Genomic DNA, 16423 nt, shown 5'->3' with positions numbered 1-16423 from the left:
CTCTGGAATTAAAAGATGAAGAAAGACCATCTTCTGAAACACCAGGTTTGAGTATCCATCCAGAATACATTTACTGTTGCATTTTATCCATCCAGAATACATTATACTTTAAAATACTGTTGCATTTTAAAGTCCTCATCGACTGTAATATTTGTTATGTATACACTAAAGAAATTAACTTTTGAGGGAAAATACCAAACAAAATGGAAAATAAACATTTTCTACACAAAACACACGTCACGAGATTTAACGTCTTGAAAATCTTGACTGCCAGCTTGCTGCTTCTGTAGTGAATTTCTTTGCAGTTTGTCCAAGTGTTTCAGACACTTGCAGAGAAAGAGAGCTGAAATTTAAAAAATGGAAAACAAAGATAATTTAATAATTACCTCCATGCAAGTGACCAATGAGTTCCCCCAGAAGAAACTGAGTTTGACACAGCTTTCTCATGTACATAAATAAATCCACACCCAGTGTTGCCATCAAAAAGCAACACATTCATTCAACATAACCACTTTAAAAAAGAAAATCTGTTTTCTGTCTGAAACCATGGTGAGTCATGAGCCTCAAGCTGGGTCAGTCAAATATGCGCAGTCATCATCCAGGAAAATGCATCCTGTTTTAGTGGGAATGCCTCAAAAGACTATTTATATTTCAGAAATTTAAATTTTTAATTTATTTATCTTTGAAACTCTCATGAATCTCAGTTGTACTTTTTTTAATACATTTCTTTAATTTTTACAGATTTTTATGCTTGTACATATGTTGGTAAATGCCCTTTAAATTATAAGAGTTTTGTACATTTTATGTGCCATTTAGTCCAATCTTGAAATTAATAAAATCCAAAGCCAAAATTATAATGACAAGCAGGAAACCGGGGAACTTAAGAACTTAGCACATGGATTATTGATTGAGGACAGGTGCACTGATTGTCCTTCAGCATGCTCAAAAACTCACCGTTTTGATTACTTTGAATCGCCCATGCCTTATGATCAAACTGACCGAGTTTGAAGCCAATCAATCGAAATCCCTAGGAGGGGTTTGATCAAATACGAAGGCTGTAAACGGTAAAAATGGGGTCAAAATTAGAACTTCAATTCAAAATGGCCGACTTCCTGAGATATTTGCACTATGACATTAATTGTAAATTCTGAGCGTCTTGGTGCACTCTACAACTGTACCAAATTTCATGCCTCTACGATGAAGTAAGGGAATAGCAAAGGGTCTTTTGAAAATTGCTAGTTGGCGCCGTTGAGTCATTTTTTTTTGCGCGATTTTTTGCGACGACTTTAAAATACGAAATTTTTCAACAGGCTAGACGCATCCACCAAGTTTGGTTAGTTTTTGAACATGACAAAGCCCCCAAAAAAGTGCCCAAAGAGGGGGGCAGAATCGTATTAATAAACAGTATGAAAACAATAGGCCTTCGCAGCGCTTTGCTGCTCGGGCCAAAATATTTCAAAACTAGACTTTGTCTTCTATTTAATGTGTTTCATTTCCCCCGCCTCATCCAGTGTATTCAGGACTGAACAACGTATGTGCCTGAAGTATGAGAACACTAATTATTTCTGGTGTAAATAAACTGGTGAGGCAGTTTCCCCCGGATGCACCAGTAAATTTCTGCTGGGCATCAGCCTAACATCTGCTGCAGATTTAGTTCTTCAGGACAGACCTCTGAGAAAGCTCGTGAAACCCACAAGGAGCCACTTTAGCTGCTGCCTGGAACTGAATCGAGTCTCCAGCTGTCAGAAGTCGTCATCTTTGACTGCTTGGAGTTTAATCAAACTAAACTTTCCCCCTCAGGAGGCTTCCTGAAGCTTCCCATTATTCACACTTAGACTCGTCAAAGTTTCCATGCCTCTCAGGAGCTTGGTGAAAAGCTGTTCATATATCAGCTATATGATTAAAAATAAGATGAATGCAAATATGTTCCCTTTAATTTAGTCTTAAATATATTTACAGACTGCTTTGCAATTTCCAATTTCCATTTTAAAGAGTCTCATTTGAATAAAACGGAGGAGAAATGTCACATTCAGATGAACCAATCTTCATCAACCTGGATGCTCATCAGTTTGCTCATTATGTAAATGATTTCCAGGCATAATAAACTTATTAGGATGTAATATGGATGTTGGATCTGATTATGAAGGCTTGGTAATAGTGATGTTTGAGAAAAAAAAAAAAAACAGAAATGTGTGCCACATCTACAGGGCATTGGAGATTGGAACTTTCAAATTTCTCATTTAGATTTTGTGAAAGATTTTATGTGATTGGGTAAGTCAAGGTAAAGGTAAAAGGAAAATTATTTATGGATTATAACTTTTTTGTTTGCAATGAAAATCTAAATAGAGCTCTACGAGAAGTCCAAAACTTGGAATATTGTTTTAGAACAATATTCCAAACATTTTCTACAATCTAATTCCTGACATTTTCTGAATAAATGGTTTCTATCTTTCATGTGCTCATTACAATATCTGAGGTTCAGAGCACAAATTGTTGGAATCCACCATCTAAGTTATTTTAAACTTTTTAAGCACCATTGGAGTTGCATGTTGAATCATTATTTCTTTCTTCAGGGATTTTTTTCAATTGATGTCAGATTAATTTCTGGCAAGAAGTATTCAAAGTTTACTTCATCTTGATAATCATGTGTACTAGTGTTTAGTTTCCAATAGAAAACAGATATGGCATGGGCTAACTTTAAATGAAACATGCAGTGAATACTTAATGTCTCAGCCTGAGGCTAAGCTACAAGGATGGGCTACTGATCAACAGAGTGGACCATCAAGAACAGCACCTGCTGATAAATCACTGTTACAAGGGCTGATTATTGTCACATCAAGTTCTGTTAGAAAAAGTAGAAGGTCATCAGCAAGAAGTAATGGACTGAAAACTGGCCCAGAAAGTAATAAGAGACAGCTAACATCAACTCCTGCTGATTCTTTGGGTTTATTTACATCCCTACGGGTTTATTGATCTATTTCAGTCATCAGACTGACTGGTCCGTGTGAGAAAATGAACAATAGTGCAGGAACAATGCTATCACATTTAATCAGCTCTCAGCACATTCAGTCATTATTCGATGTTCATCCATGTCCTATCTAATCAGCTGCAGAGGACTCAGATATTACAAAATGCAAAAGGTGCCTGTTTATGATCAGACTGGTTCTGAGAGAAACTCTGAGCTGATGAACCAGGTGTCCGGAAAGTGTGTTTCCAGAACACAAAACAGCTGAGATCATCCTGAAGATAAAGTCAATGTGACAGTGCGAGATCTTTGTAATGTGAATGGGGTTTCATTTGATCTCCAACAGCCAACACTAAACCACAGCTCACGCTTCTCCATTATAACATCATCTGCCAGATTCAAATGCGCCAACAGCTCATTTGAACAGTCACCATGACGGTATGATACTCTGCTGCCATCTAGTGTTTGGAGCTGGTCTCATTTAAGTTTCGACAAATAAAGAAAACTTCAGAGTAAGTGGAAAAGTTCAAGAACTTTAATTTGCAATTTATTGCCAACAATACAAACCTAAGATATTAAATATTTCAAATCCATTTAATTTGTCAACATTCCGTCTGCACCTGCATTACAGGCAGAAAATGTTCTGACATTAAGAAAACTAAGCCAAAATCTTTCAGATATTGTTCAATTCATCTTGTAAACACGTCTTAAAGTCAGTGATGGTTCCTGCATGAATGTCACCCTAGAGCAGGGGTCACCAAACTCGGTCCTCGAGGGCCGGCATCCAGGACGTTTTACAACCTTTTCAGCATGTCAATGTTCATCTTAGGACTTCTAACGAGCCATCATCTGATTCAGGTGCGTTAAACCAAGGAGCGAACTAAAACATGCAGGAGGCCGGCCCTCGAGGACCGAGTTTGGGGACCCCTGCTCTAGAGTCTAGACAAAGATTTCCATCTGGCCCAAATTCTGACCACAATACATGTTTAGTATTTTTCTAATCTAACTCTACTGTGTTCTTTCTGTCCTCAGTAATTAGGAATAAAACTTTCAAGATAGATGTTTACTTAAGTCATATCTCACTCTCTTTGTTTGCTGGTGTTTTTTATAGGCTACGCTCCGCAACTGGTTCAGTTGTGCTTTGCCTTGTGTTGAATTCAACAGATGTTGGATCTGAGAGCTCTTTTAAAAACCAGCAATTGATGTGCTGTCTCTGTCCTGATGAAGATGCAGCTGATAATTAACAGTCAGTGAAAACAGACTCTTTCTATGGGCTCAGCTTAGTGTACATAATGATTTATCAGTGCAACACTAATGAGTACAGATGCACATTGTGGTGTCTTTAATTTGAATAAATTATATTCAGTCTACAACACATCACTGATATTTCTGATTACAAAGTGTTTGAGTCACTGAGGTGTGTATAATAGTGTTTGAGGAAGGCTCATTGTTGCACCATGTTCACTGGCCACACTGATATTTCCAGATTTAAAACCCACTTGCCGATTTGACATACGCCTTTATCAAAACTCTATGGTCATACAATATAAATCATGAATAAGATACTAAAGAGAAAACAGTATTATGGATACAAGGTGCTGAAATGAACAGCACCATTGTAGCAGATAGATCATCAATCTGTAAACTTGCTTGTCACTCACACAGACTGTTAGAACAGTTGCATCACATTCTGCTTAGCTATCTGATTTTTAACACTATGCCTTACTAGTTTTCAGTCTTGATATCAGATTTGTTTAGTGAGAAGCATTTAACTAAATGAAAATAATTTTGCTAATGTTCAATATTTGTTTTTGTATTTTAAATACCATAATGTTCATTAAAACAAATCATCTCTCCTGAATTTTATTTTTTTCTGTCAAGTCATTTTAAAAAAGATTTTATACAATTATATTAAACTACAGAGTATAAAAACTTATGGAAATAAATTCAGTATAGGTCCAGCTCAGCTTTGATGTTTAATTTTGTTCCTCTGAAACCTGTTACTAAGCGTTTGTGATATATAGGTGAGTATAACAAAATCTGCCACACAAAATCCCACAAGACATGCAGTTTCATCTCAGTAAAAGGAATTGGAGGCTCCTGTCAAGTTTCTCAAAAAAACCTTCTAAAAATAAGTTTTTAGCAAGTATTAAACTTTTAATTAAGCCCACATACATTAAATGTATGAAATTTTAATCTTAAACATTATGTTCTTATTAGCTGTAAGTAGGCCTGTCACAATAACAAATTTTGCTGAGCGATTGTCTCAAAAATTATTGCGATAAACGATAATATTGTTTGAAGACCTTTTTACACCGATTTAACGGAAATGACGTAATAATGCATGCGATTTCCTGCCAAAGATAGAAAGACTTTATTTTCAAAAGAACACTTAACACTGGAACTGATAAACAACACAAGCGAAAACAAAAATAAAATGGATTCTCAGTCTCCACTAACAAAAATGTACTTGAATAAAAACACCAAAGTGGAAATAAATACTGGATTTAACCAAAAGAGTGCAGATTATGAAGTCTGTGTACTATACTGCCCTTCAGTAATCATTAGATTTAAATAGAGAAGATGGGCACATCGACTACCTGATGCAATAGTTCACACGTACATTTCCCCTTACGACAATCTTAGAACGTTGGCGGTTCTAAGATTGTCTCTTGTGGTTTCGTAACCGATCATCCTGTAGTGTGTGGTGTGTTGGTACATCGTCGTGGCCGTGCACATGAAAATCAGGGGTATTCTCCGACTGGGAGCGTTAACGCAGCCTGTTGAATGTGACAGGTAGCCAGTCAGAAAGCGCGGATTCTCTCCGTGCTTTCTGAGGGGAAATTACAGAGGGGAATCCCAAACAGCTGACAAGGCGCAAACCGAAGTCCAGCGGACATTGGAGATAATATGTGTAAACAATATTAATGTTTATAAAACATTTCGTGAAAAGAATATAGAAACGACGAGGGGAGAAGTTGGAGCGAAACTGCTACGCAGTTGATGAACCCGGTAACTTTTCAGCTATTCTTTGTTAACATGACATAAATAGGTTATAATGATTTTCATTCAGTCAGGACGTTACGCTGACACTAGAGCCACATGCGTTGCAGGTAGATTGTAGTAAAGCATTGATTAATGCCTGGTTTTAAATTAGTTAACTGAACTTGTAGCCATTATTTTGCCCCCCTTTTTGGGACACCACACGGCACGATCGAACCTGATGAACCGTTATACCTAGGATTTCTGTCGGCTAAGGTGTGATCTCAGGTTTTGAAAACGGGCCGACAATCGACCGACAGCTCTACGATCGTGTAGTGTGCACTGGACATTACACTAAGGAAAGGGGGAAAGGAAAGGTCATTGGAGAGCACCGGAGTTGAGCCTTTTTCATTTAGTGTTATCAACAGAAAGAGGAAAAAGGCCGGAAGAGACGATAAAGCCGATCATTAAAATGACGTCGATAGTTTTAATTTATCATACGATTAATTAATTTATCGTTTATCGCAACAGGCCTAGCTGTAAACGGAAAATCTAAATTAATTATTTAAAAAAGGCTTAAAAACATAACTGTATAACTAATCTGTACGGGTTTGCTTAGTGGTTGAATTAATGAAACAAATTAAGTGTTCTCAAAGCTTTCGGATTACTGCCCCCTGTGGACAAACTCTAAATGCCCTTCAACATATAGAGAGAGATGCCAAAGCATTTTATTACGAGGAATACATTTCTCTTGATTTAATAAAGACATCTTTTATTTAGCATTTTTGAAAGACCAAAATTAATAAAGTCCTAATTAACAAACTTGTTTTTTTCCTATTGTAAAATAGGAAGTGACTACAGTACAAGTGTGTGCAAAAAGCTCAAGTGGGAAGGTGACTTAAGGAGAAAAACATGAAAGGATTTCTGGAATAATAAAAAAAAAAAAAAGTCTTTATAGAAGTTGACTCAAAAAAGAGGGAGTGCTTTGATTTTAAAATTCTCCAATTCCTCAATTCTTATGCACAGAAGAAAACTAGTTTCATAATTGGATTTCAAACACACTTGACCTGCTGGCTCTCAGTAACAACCTGTAGCTATTGGCAGTAACAATAAAAGCTCCTTGGTTGTGGAACTCTACCAGTATGAATCAACCAGCCACATCTTCTCTTTATTTCACTGGTCCTTAATGCTGAGAACTGGATCCACCAGTCGATTGTGAACATGCATTAAACCTGCAGTAAAAAAAAATAAATAAAAAATCACAAATATTACTTGCATAGTTCTGTAGCAGAGATGAAAAAAATGACAATTTTACTGAATCTGGAAACCTGGTTGACATGTTTCTTTACAGGAAAATTGAAAACTTATTGACCAGCACATTAAAAATGTTTCCAGAAAATCTTTCGCTTCTGCAATATTGCTAAAATATTAAATAATCTATTCTAGAGTGATGTAAACGAACTGCCCCATTGCACTTGTTACATTAAGGCTGGAGTGTTGGAATTATTTGAAATCATAAAACGGAATAATTTAAATCTAAAGCCTTTAGATAATCTAAAACTGCAAAAACAGTTCTGATGAGAATTATAAGGAGAGATAAGTTAATCTAATTTTAGCTTCTCTAAATTCAAAATGATGTCTCTGATGTTTCTTCTTGTATACAAAGCTCTCCAAGAACCCAGAAAAAATCCAATATAGAGACATCATCCACCCAATTTACATAAACAGAATGTGCCAGTACCTTTGAAGTATTTCACAGTTTTGACACGGAGTTCCAGTGTGGCGTCCTCATCGCACACAAAGATAGTGTGCGGGTGCTGCTGGAAGGCAGACACCGTCCACATGTGGTTCACCCCCTCTTCAATGGCCTTGTACAGAGCGAACGCTTTGTGAGCTCCCGTGATCAGAATCATTACCTGAAGGAAAACAGGAGATTAAAACTCAACGAAGTGGAGGCGGGGCTTCCATGTCTGGGGGCACAGGGTGGGCTGACCTCCTTGGCATCCATTACGGTTCCCACTCCCACTGTCAGAGCCATGGTAGGAACCTTGGAGAGGTCGTTGCCAAAGAAACGAGCGTTTGCCACGATGGTGTCCTTCGCCAGAGTTTTAACTCTGGTCCTGGAAACGAGGCTGGAGCCGGGTTCGTTGAAGGCGATGTGGCCGTCAGGGCCAATTCCTGTGAGGAGGGGTTGAGATATTCAAGACGCTGCATGTCAACATGAAACAATCCCAAGAGGAACTTTCAGAAATGAGAAGTTTTACTTTAGATGGTTTATGTCTGTATGATCACTCTGAACTGATTTTACCATCAGGGAACGCAAGAGACTAAGACATACCAGGTCATTAAACATCATCTAAGCACCACTCTTTGGTGTGGACATTGTTACCGAGTGAAGAATCAAAGTCAACCATTTTCAGATGTTTCAACTTTGGCCAGCCAGTTACATATGCTGGACTTGGAAATGTTGGCAGTCTTGTTGAAATCTCTGCTAAGTATTCAAGTATCTAGATCTTTAAGGTTTATAAAAGAAGACTATTGTTTAGTTGCACTGGCCACTAATATAATGTTTTAAGAACTGTTTTTAATGTTAACTGAAGTCATATCAGCTTTGTTATGAAGCTCAAAAATCTTGTATGTCAAAAATCTGCTGTCTTACATAATGTGAGTATTCTCCTATGCTCCTAATTTACCTAACAAAAGACAGTAAAAAATATTTTCATGCTCCATTTCGATTCTAAATTACAGCTTTTAATAGAGAAATTGCAATCAGTTAAAATCTGTATCAAAATTAAAATTAGTTGCACAACCAAGAATAAAAAAAATCTTTAATTTTCACCTCCAACAAACAGCTTGATCCCTCCAGCCGCAGCGATCTCCTGTTCATAAGCATTGCACTCAGCCTCCAAGTCCTCTGCATTCCCATCCAGGATGTGAGCGTTGGCCGGATCAATGTCGATGTGCTTAAAGAAGTTGTTCCACATGTAAGAGTGGTAGCTCTCCGGATGAGCACGAGGCAGACCTGCAGGACGAAAACGTTTGTGTCAATAAGTGAAGAAGACCAACAGTCTCCAGCTGGTGAACACTCGAGGAATACACGTTTGATTTCTTAACAATTAACTTGTTACGGTCACATAAAAATCTGGCATTTTTGCAAATAAATTTTAGAAATTAACAGGGAGTTATGGAAATTTTGCAAGCATCAGGCAATTTTGCTTCAAACCACCTGTATTTTGTTAGATATTTTTTTCCTCACTAACTTTTGTGACTGAAATTTGATCTAATCGATTCTGCAGCAGAGACGGCAGAATTCTTGTCTCTGTCAGCAGAGAAACTTCAGCCTGAGGGGAGGTGGAGAAAGAAAAAACCAGAACCCTACAGTTTTATTCCGACAACAGATTTAATCCAAGCAACAAAACAGACATGAGGGGAAAGAAAAAAATTTAAAATAAGAATGGTTGAAATAACCTCAATTTACATTTTTGCCAACCACTTTTTACTAAAGGTTTAATGATATAGATAATATGATTTGTTTAGAAGTTTCCATTCACAAATTGAGACCGAGATTTCTGGCCATTCTTCCTTGCAAAATACCCTCAAAGTAGTAAGGCGGTATGGCAAGAGCCTGAGCTCGCAAATACTAATTATCAATGTTGCAAAAAAACTCCTTGAACTGCAAAAAGAATTATATAAGCAGTACTAACAGAAGCAGAGACTTCAATTGTTTTAAAATGTTCTGGTTCATATAGTAGGAAGCTAAAACAAAGTAGTTTATTTTTTTTGCTGAAAAAGCAGATCTATCCAGATGCAACATGGTCAGTAAAAACCATGTTATTGAGATACAGTTATAGCATTTCGTGTTTCCTCCCAGAATCCCAATATACCATTCTCTATGTACTTATGTGTGTCGGAGCTGTCGCCAACATCATCATATATCACCTTTTTCCAAAATCGTGCAGTATTACCATGAACATCAATTTTCAGGTCATATCCCAGAATCTTAATTGGATTTAAGTCTAATCCCTGATAGGGTCATTCTAATTTAAACAGTTCCTTTATAGTTCATGCTGTATGTTTAGAGACGTTGTCCTGTTGGAACGCAGATCTCCACCCAAGTCCCAAGTGTTTTGCTTAAACCAATTTTCTTCCAGGACACTGCCTAATTTCCAACTGATGAACAAGCGTCCCCACAGCATGATGTTGCCATAGGCATATCACACAAAAGGAGGTGATCCGTTTATGTGCAGTCCATGTTTTCTGGAGAGTTTAGGTTGAATCAAACACGACCATTTCATACAGGTACAGGTTGTGCATTCCATTATTTTAGTGAACTAGAAAAGCCATGTAGGCTGCAGAAAATACAGCAAATTTTCCTGTACTTCCAGCTTTAATGGTTGTGTTCTGCCAGGCGCAGTAAATTGCACTCACCTACGTACTCATCCATGTTGAAGGTTTTCACATACTTAAAGGAAAGGTCTCCACTTCTGTGGAACTCTATTAACTTCTGGTAACAGCCGTACGGAGTGCTGCCTGAAACAAAGCCAGAATCAAGGCGTATTAGAGCCAGTGAAATCACAAATACCGCCACGGCAAGAAATACAGTAAAAGGGAGGCTGTTTACCTGTGGGTAAACCCAAAGTAAAGTATCTGTCTGCAGAAGGTTTGAACTCGACGATCCTGTTTCGGATGTATTTAGCTGCCCACTCACTGGCCAGATCATAGTCGTCCAGAATCACCAGCCTCATGCTGCTGATAAAGCCCTCAGTGAACAAAGGGAATAAACTTAAATCACAACCATAAACAAGAACTGATATTGGGCTAACGCTAGTAGGTACGGAAACTCCTGCAGTTGTTCAACGTTAACTTATTCTTTGTGGTTAATTATCCCGTCATTATTCTGCAGCTACTAATTGTTTTTAACACCAGAATAATAACACAGAGCAGCGTTACCTGCTAAAATCCCGCTGGTTCTAATCAAACGGTACACAGCAGACTGCAGCCTCCTAACTCACATGACCAACAGCGGGTTAAGTGATTTTAAAGCGGAAGCTATGGAAGTCCGTTAGTGTCAAAAATCTGAAGCAAAAAACACACGTTAGAAAAAAAGAACGAAGTATAGATTTTTTTACTGTGTTTAAAAAAAACCCAGCTCAACAACATTGCAAGTTTATTTTAAAGTGGATGTGTGAATTTTGGGTTTTTACATCTGATCAAGGAAATATTCCAATGCTCCATTTCTTTATGGACTCTATACAACTTTACCCATTTTTTCTGCTTCTACATGACTACATTGAGGGAGATGGTTGGTTAATAATCTCTTTAATATATATATATATATATATATATATATATATATATATATATATATATATATATAGATATATGTATCTATATATATATACATAGATAGATAGATATAGGTACTACCCTGGGGCTTGGTAGTTGCCTCACAATCTGTATGTAGCCTATAGATCCACAATGGATGTCAACATCTGTTACAAAAGGATTTTTGCAAGAACTTCTGGTTCACATAGGCCTACTTTGATAACTTGATAACTTTGGAGCTGATCATTGGATGTTATAGCAATATTCCCATTTTCAGTTTGATTTAAGTATTGTGGTGCATCACAGTCCTTATATCAACTAGCCAAGCTAGTTGATATAAGGACCGTATCAACTAATCCTTATATCAAAGGACTAGTTGATACTAGTCTACACCAAAACCTCTACTTTGGTATTGACTCTACACCAAAGTAGTCAAAAAATATTGATATAAGCTAGCCAAGCTACTAGTTATATCAAGTAGCCATGCTACTTGATATAAGGCTTTTGACTCTACTTAAATGCCTTAAGTTAGTCATGTGACCAGCCAAAGATATTCAGAACCTAATTGAACCTGTTCTAAACACCAGCAGGTCTTAAAGTACTGGATTTTCTGCAGGATCATCTGAAGTTCCTGAGATGTGTGACAAAAAACAGTAAAACCTTGACAAAAATGATAGACAAACAGCATCATTTAAGGTTGAAATTTAATTCTGTAACACTCCTTATGAGGAAAGATTGACCACAAAATTGTAGCATAATTGACATATCTGAGACATTATTTTAAGTGAAGTTGTAACAGGGACAAGAAACTGTCACAGAGGTAGAAGGGTGGTAAATAAAACATCTCTGCATCATTAGATTAAGATGATGATCCCAGGATAAGATGGAGGCTGGATAAACCACATCTGGCAGTTTCCACTTTAGTCCCTGTTCTTGTAGTCCTCCAGGTGGGCCAGGATCCATCCAGAGGGTCCAAGGATCGTTGCAGACAACACAACCAACGCAATTGATGATTCCTGCACAAAAGACAGAGACATGGATTAATGAGTGCATACAATCAAACTGAGGCAGGAGAGCAGATATCACCTCCTGGTCTACAAACAAGTGACTGATAAAAGAGTAAATACAATCCTCAAGCTAAAGGAGCAAAGAACAGTTTGTTGTTTATCTTCAGACAGGCACTAAAGAAATTTTTGGAACTATAATTCATCCTATAGATGAAACAGTAAGGAGTGTTTTGAACTGGATTCAGTGCAACTGAAGCAAAAATGCATGGCACTGACTTTTCTTAAGCCAGAGATTCATGTAGGGATGTGTCCTGGTTTGAACAAAAAGAAAACAAGGAATTAATCTCAGGAAGGAGAATGTGTTGTAAAGAAACCCAAATCTGAGACAACTGAGATGTGAGGAGTTGACAGAACATAAAAGTAATTTCAGTGGTGGTGATAGAACTGTCTATCAGCACTGCTTTGAGTCTGTATTTCAATTTAGCTAACACACAAAGCTATCCAATGTCTATCTTTGAACACTAAACATATGGATAGTTTTGATGCAATAGACAATTCAGCATCAAGCCCATAGTTAGTGAGGCAAACTATTCTGTCCTGTCATTGAGGCCCTGCTGGATATTTATAGCAAACTGAGCTTTTATTTAATATCACAGAAAATTTCTGAAGATAGAGATTATTTTTAAGCACATCTTGTCCATACCTTCTCTGGATAAGGGATTACCTACATATTGATCTTTCTAGCCAAACTGAAGAAAACTAAATAATTAAAATCCATAAAGTTAACAAATCCAATCCTGAAATAAAGATTCAAACAGGTTATTTGCTTTTCTGTAGTTAGAAAACACCTTGGAGCTGCAGACAAAGCTCTCATCAGAAACCTTTACATGTAAACTTGTTTTATGTCCCTCCTCAGCAGTTGTAAGAAAGGTTAAACTGCTCTCCCTATTCCAGATAATCCCGCCCCCGCCCCCCCAAGTCTCAGAAGTATCTGCACATTGTGTCATACATGTCCTGCTGTTCATACTAAAGATGGAGGGATTTATTTAAAATAAACAAGTTGCTAAAGAGAAATCGGCCAGTCAGAGAAGAACAGTAAAATAGTAATATGTTTTGGTTCTTTGGTTTTTACTACTTGGATATGTTCAGGGAGATTACTTTGGCGTTCAGAACCAGTTAAACATTTTAAATGACTTAAAATTAACTTATTTTAAAACTGAATCTCATTAAGATCCAGTGCAGTATTAGGTCATTAAACGTAGTCTTGATTAAACTAGTTGACCTTTAAAGTGACTATATAATTGATTATTCTGAACAGTTTCTTAATCTGAAAGAGAAAACTTCGCAGATCTCCAAATCCCTTCATGCCAAACTCAGAAAAATAAATCGAAAAAGATTTTGACTAAACAAGAGTGTGCGAATCCACCATCAGTCACCAAAATCAAGTTGGTTTTAGAAAAAAAAATAATAATCTATAACTAGAGAGAGCACAGACTATGACCTCCAAAAGGACAGACGTTAGCTGATAGCAGTTAGCCATTAGCTCAGACACTCACAACGAAGCCGATTTTCTCTTTTGGCGGCCTGGTGTACAAATTCGCCGTCTGGGTGACAGTGTGTCCCCGCAGGACGGGTGCGACGCGGCTGGCAACGGTCCTCAAGATCCCCGGCATTTTTTTTTTTTATTATTATTTGACACGATGTCAAATATCTTCCGTAACAGAGAGAAGCTGGTGAGTCAATGTGAGGAATTGCTCATTCGGTCTTACCTAATACATTACAAGAAGAGTAATGCTTACGGCGCCACCTGCTGTCTTGGATGACGTCTTGTGTCTTATCAGGACTGAGCAACCATAAAAACAGCAAAACAGCATCTAAGACAGAGCGGGTCGCAATGTACTTTTTCAACAATTAAAATAAATATACAATAGAGCAATTATTTTTAATTCACTCCAAAGGTCTCCTTTAGGATTTATGTTAGGATTCAGTACCAGGAAATCAAGTTTCTCAATTTTAAACGGTCATTCATTGCTTTATGGACCAGTCATGTTGGGAAAGAACCAAAGTGGGATTGGTCCCTACCTATTTGATTAATTAATGTGGGGGGAAGGGAGGTGCAGGTGGGATTAGTACTTTCTGATTTGTACGGAATAATCTATAATCAGAAAAAGTAGGTAGTATATAGCTACATTTACTCAATTACATTTACTTGAGTAACTTATTTAGAATATAATAGTATAAAATAAAATAAAATGAAATGAAATAAGACATTTTTGTCTTATGGAAAGTGTTTTATGTCTCACATTAACACACCAACAGTTTATGTTAATGTGAAACTTCTTAAAATGGGTTTTAAAGAATCCATTTCCAGTGCAGGATGATCTAATTCAGATTCTAATTCTAATTACTTGAGATTTTAAATTACACATTCAAATGAAATCCAGATTTCTTGAAAACACATCAAGTAGCATTTTCAATGTCCTTTATAAGCTTTAGCTTACGGAAACACGACCTGTAGTAATTAGATTGTGAATAACAAATGAGAATTGTGTATGATGCTGAAAAGAATGCTTGTGATGTCTGAAACCATGTATCATCCTGGTGGGTGAGCCATATCTCCTTGTTCTAAAATGCCTCTTTACCTTATGCATCATAGGAATTTTTAATCTGCACTCATGTTATGTCTTCTTGGTCATATGCATTTGCTTTGTGAGGAAAAAACACGTGTGGGATGACAACACATGTAATCTCTGACTGAGGTATAAGAATGTCAAGTGTTGCAATAGTATCCTGTGTAATGTTTGGGGTATGACGCAATTAAAATGTTATTTTTTGTTGAAATGCCAGTATCAGAGCCCAGATTTCAGGTCGCATGAGCAGTAATCCTTACTTTTGTACAAAATACTGGCTCCCAGCAGAGAACAGAGCTGGAATGTAATAATCTGCCGAGAAGCAGGCTTTAGTTTCCCAACACCAGCTCTCTGATTCTTTATTCTGTTCAAAGAGCATCTCAAGAGTTTTTACTGTTCTGCTCTTTAGATTGTACTATTAGTTCTGGTTTTTATTTTTATTTTATTTTATTTTTTTTAAACACGTCAAAGATGGGGATGGACTCAGAGGTGAACAGTTCTGATGTTGCACCATATGGAGGTAAAAGTGCTTTCAGTCAAATGGAGCACAACATCGTGGCTGGATATCTGATAACTGCAGGTAGGAAAAGGACATCATCAATGGAATTTCATAGATATAACGCTAGATGAACTGAACAGCTGGCAGAAACAGAGAAAACAATATGTTGTGTGAAGACAATATTATATGGTTGAGTTTATTCAACAATCTGGAAAACGGACACCCCATCGGAAAAACAGAAAAGGTTAAGTTGAATATCTGTGGTTTCCACATAATATGAAACTAAAGTTTATTATTTTCCTATGGTCTAAATGTTATATCCATGCCAGACCAACCCTTTGAGAAAAAATGTATTCCCTCCTTTAACAAATTTATGACAAAAATAAATAAACTAATTAAAAATAAGATTCCTAAAAAACGACTGGAACAAGCTCTTTGTACAGTGTACAATATTATTAAGCTATGTGGAGGAATTTTAGGAAACTGATCTCCAGCCCTTCAGAAAGCCATGGTTCCTACACAGTCACAAAACCCATGGAAAAGTAGCAAGTGTTCTTTTACTGTTAATAACTCTGGATCAAATGGAGAAAGAAACTGGGGTATGGGAAAAACTTTTGAATATTAAGATTTTATTCCTTCAATGTATGAAGAAAGTTTTAAGAAGAATCTCAAAACAGTAGTGTGATTCTTGCATTGATTTGAATTTCATTTATGTTTATCTTTCAATTATCATATCTGAACTTGTTTAGAAAACCACCATTGTCTCGTTACATGATTTAACAAACACACAGATTATAAAGGCCAACTGAAGGAGTATTACTTTGTATTTAAATGTTTGAAACGTTAGACATTATGAAACACAAATCTGAAGGAAGCCTTTGTGGCCATGCATAAAGAACCATAGTTCAATTACAAAAGACTAAAGCACATTGCGAAAGGGTCACTTTAGGCAACACTTGTCAAGCTTTGTAATACGGAGCCCTGAAATGTCACCTAAAACGTCAGCATGCTGAAA

At 36.9% G+C, this 16423-nt stretch overlaps 2 protein-coding genes across 4 annotated transcripts; both read right to left on the bottom strand.

Annotated features, from left to right (window-relative positions):
* Positions 1–6653: 6653 nt before the first annotated feature.
* LOC122845935 (glucosamine-6-phosphate isomerase 2) lies at positions 6654–11007 on the bottom strand. Of its 3 annotated transcripts, none has more exons than XM_044142509.1 (7): positions 10898–11007; positions 10569–10707; positions 10376–10477; positions 8787–8969; positions 7941–8125; positions 7689–7863; positions 6654–7179 (listed from the first exon to the last, which is right to left on the bottom strand). In XM_044142509.1, exons 2-7 carry the CDS (start codon positions 10690–10692, stop codon positions 7121–7123), a joined length of 828 nt encoding a protein of 275 aa, XP_043998444.1. In that variant the 5' UTR covers positions 10693–10707; positions 10898–11007; the 3' UTR covers positions 6654–7120. The 3 variants fall into 3 exon arrangements, with proteins under 3 accessions (XP_043998444.1, XP_043998446.1, XP_043998445.1); XM_044142511.1 differs by having other exon boundaries at positions 10569–10696; positions 10898–10999; XM_044142510.1 differs by having other exon boundaries at positions 10569–10693; positions 10898–10997.
* A 951-nt stretch (positions 11008–11958) lies between these two features.
* LOC122846541 (cytochrome c oxidase subunit 8A, mitochondrial-like) lies at positions 11959–14053 on the bottom strand. The gene is made up of 2 exons (XM_044143564.1): positions 13836–14053; positions 11959–12288 (listed from the first exon to the last, which is right to left on the bottom strand). Exons 1-2 carry the CDS (start codon positions 13950–13952, stop codon positions 12193–12195), a joined length of 213 nt encoding a protein of 70 aa, XP_043999499.1. The 5' UTR covers positions 13953–14053; the 3' UTR covers positions 11959–12192.
* Positions 14054–16423: the final 2370 nt, after the last annotated feature.

Source organism: Gambusia affinis, linkage group LG16, assembly GCF_019740435.1.
Source record: "Gambusia affinis linkage group LG16, SWU_Gaff_1.0, whole genome shotgun sequence".
Lineage (NCBI taxonomy): Eukaryota > Metazoa > Chordata > Actinopteri > Cyprinodontiformes > Poeciliidae > Gambusia > Gambusia affinis.
The sequence above is the reverse complement of the archived record's forward strand: the minus strand, read 5'-3'. Positions and strand labels throughout refer to the sequence as shown.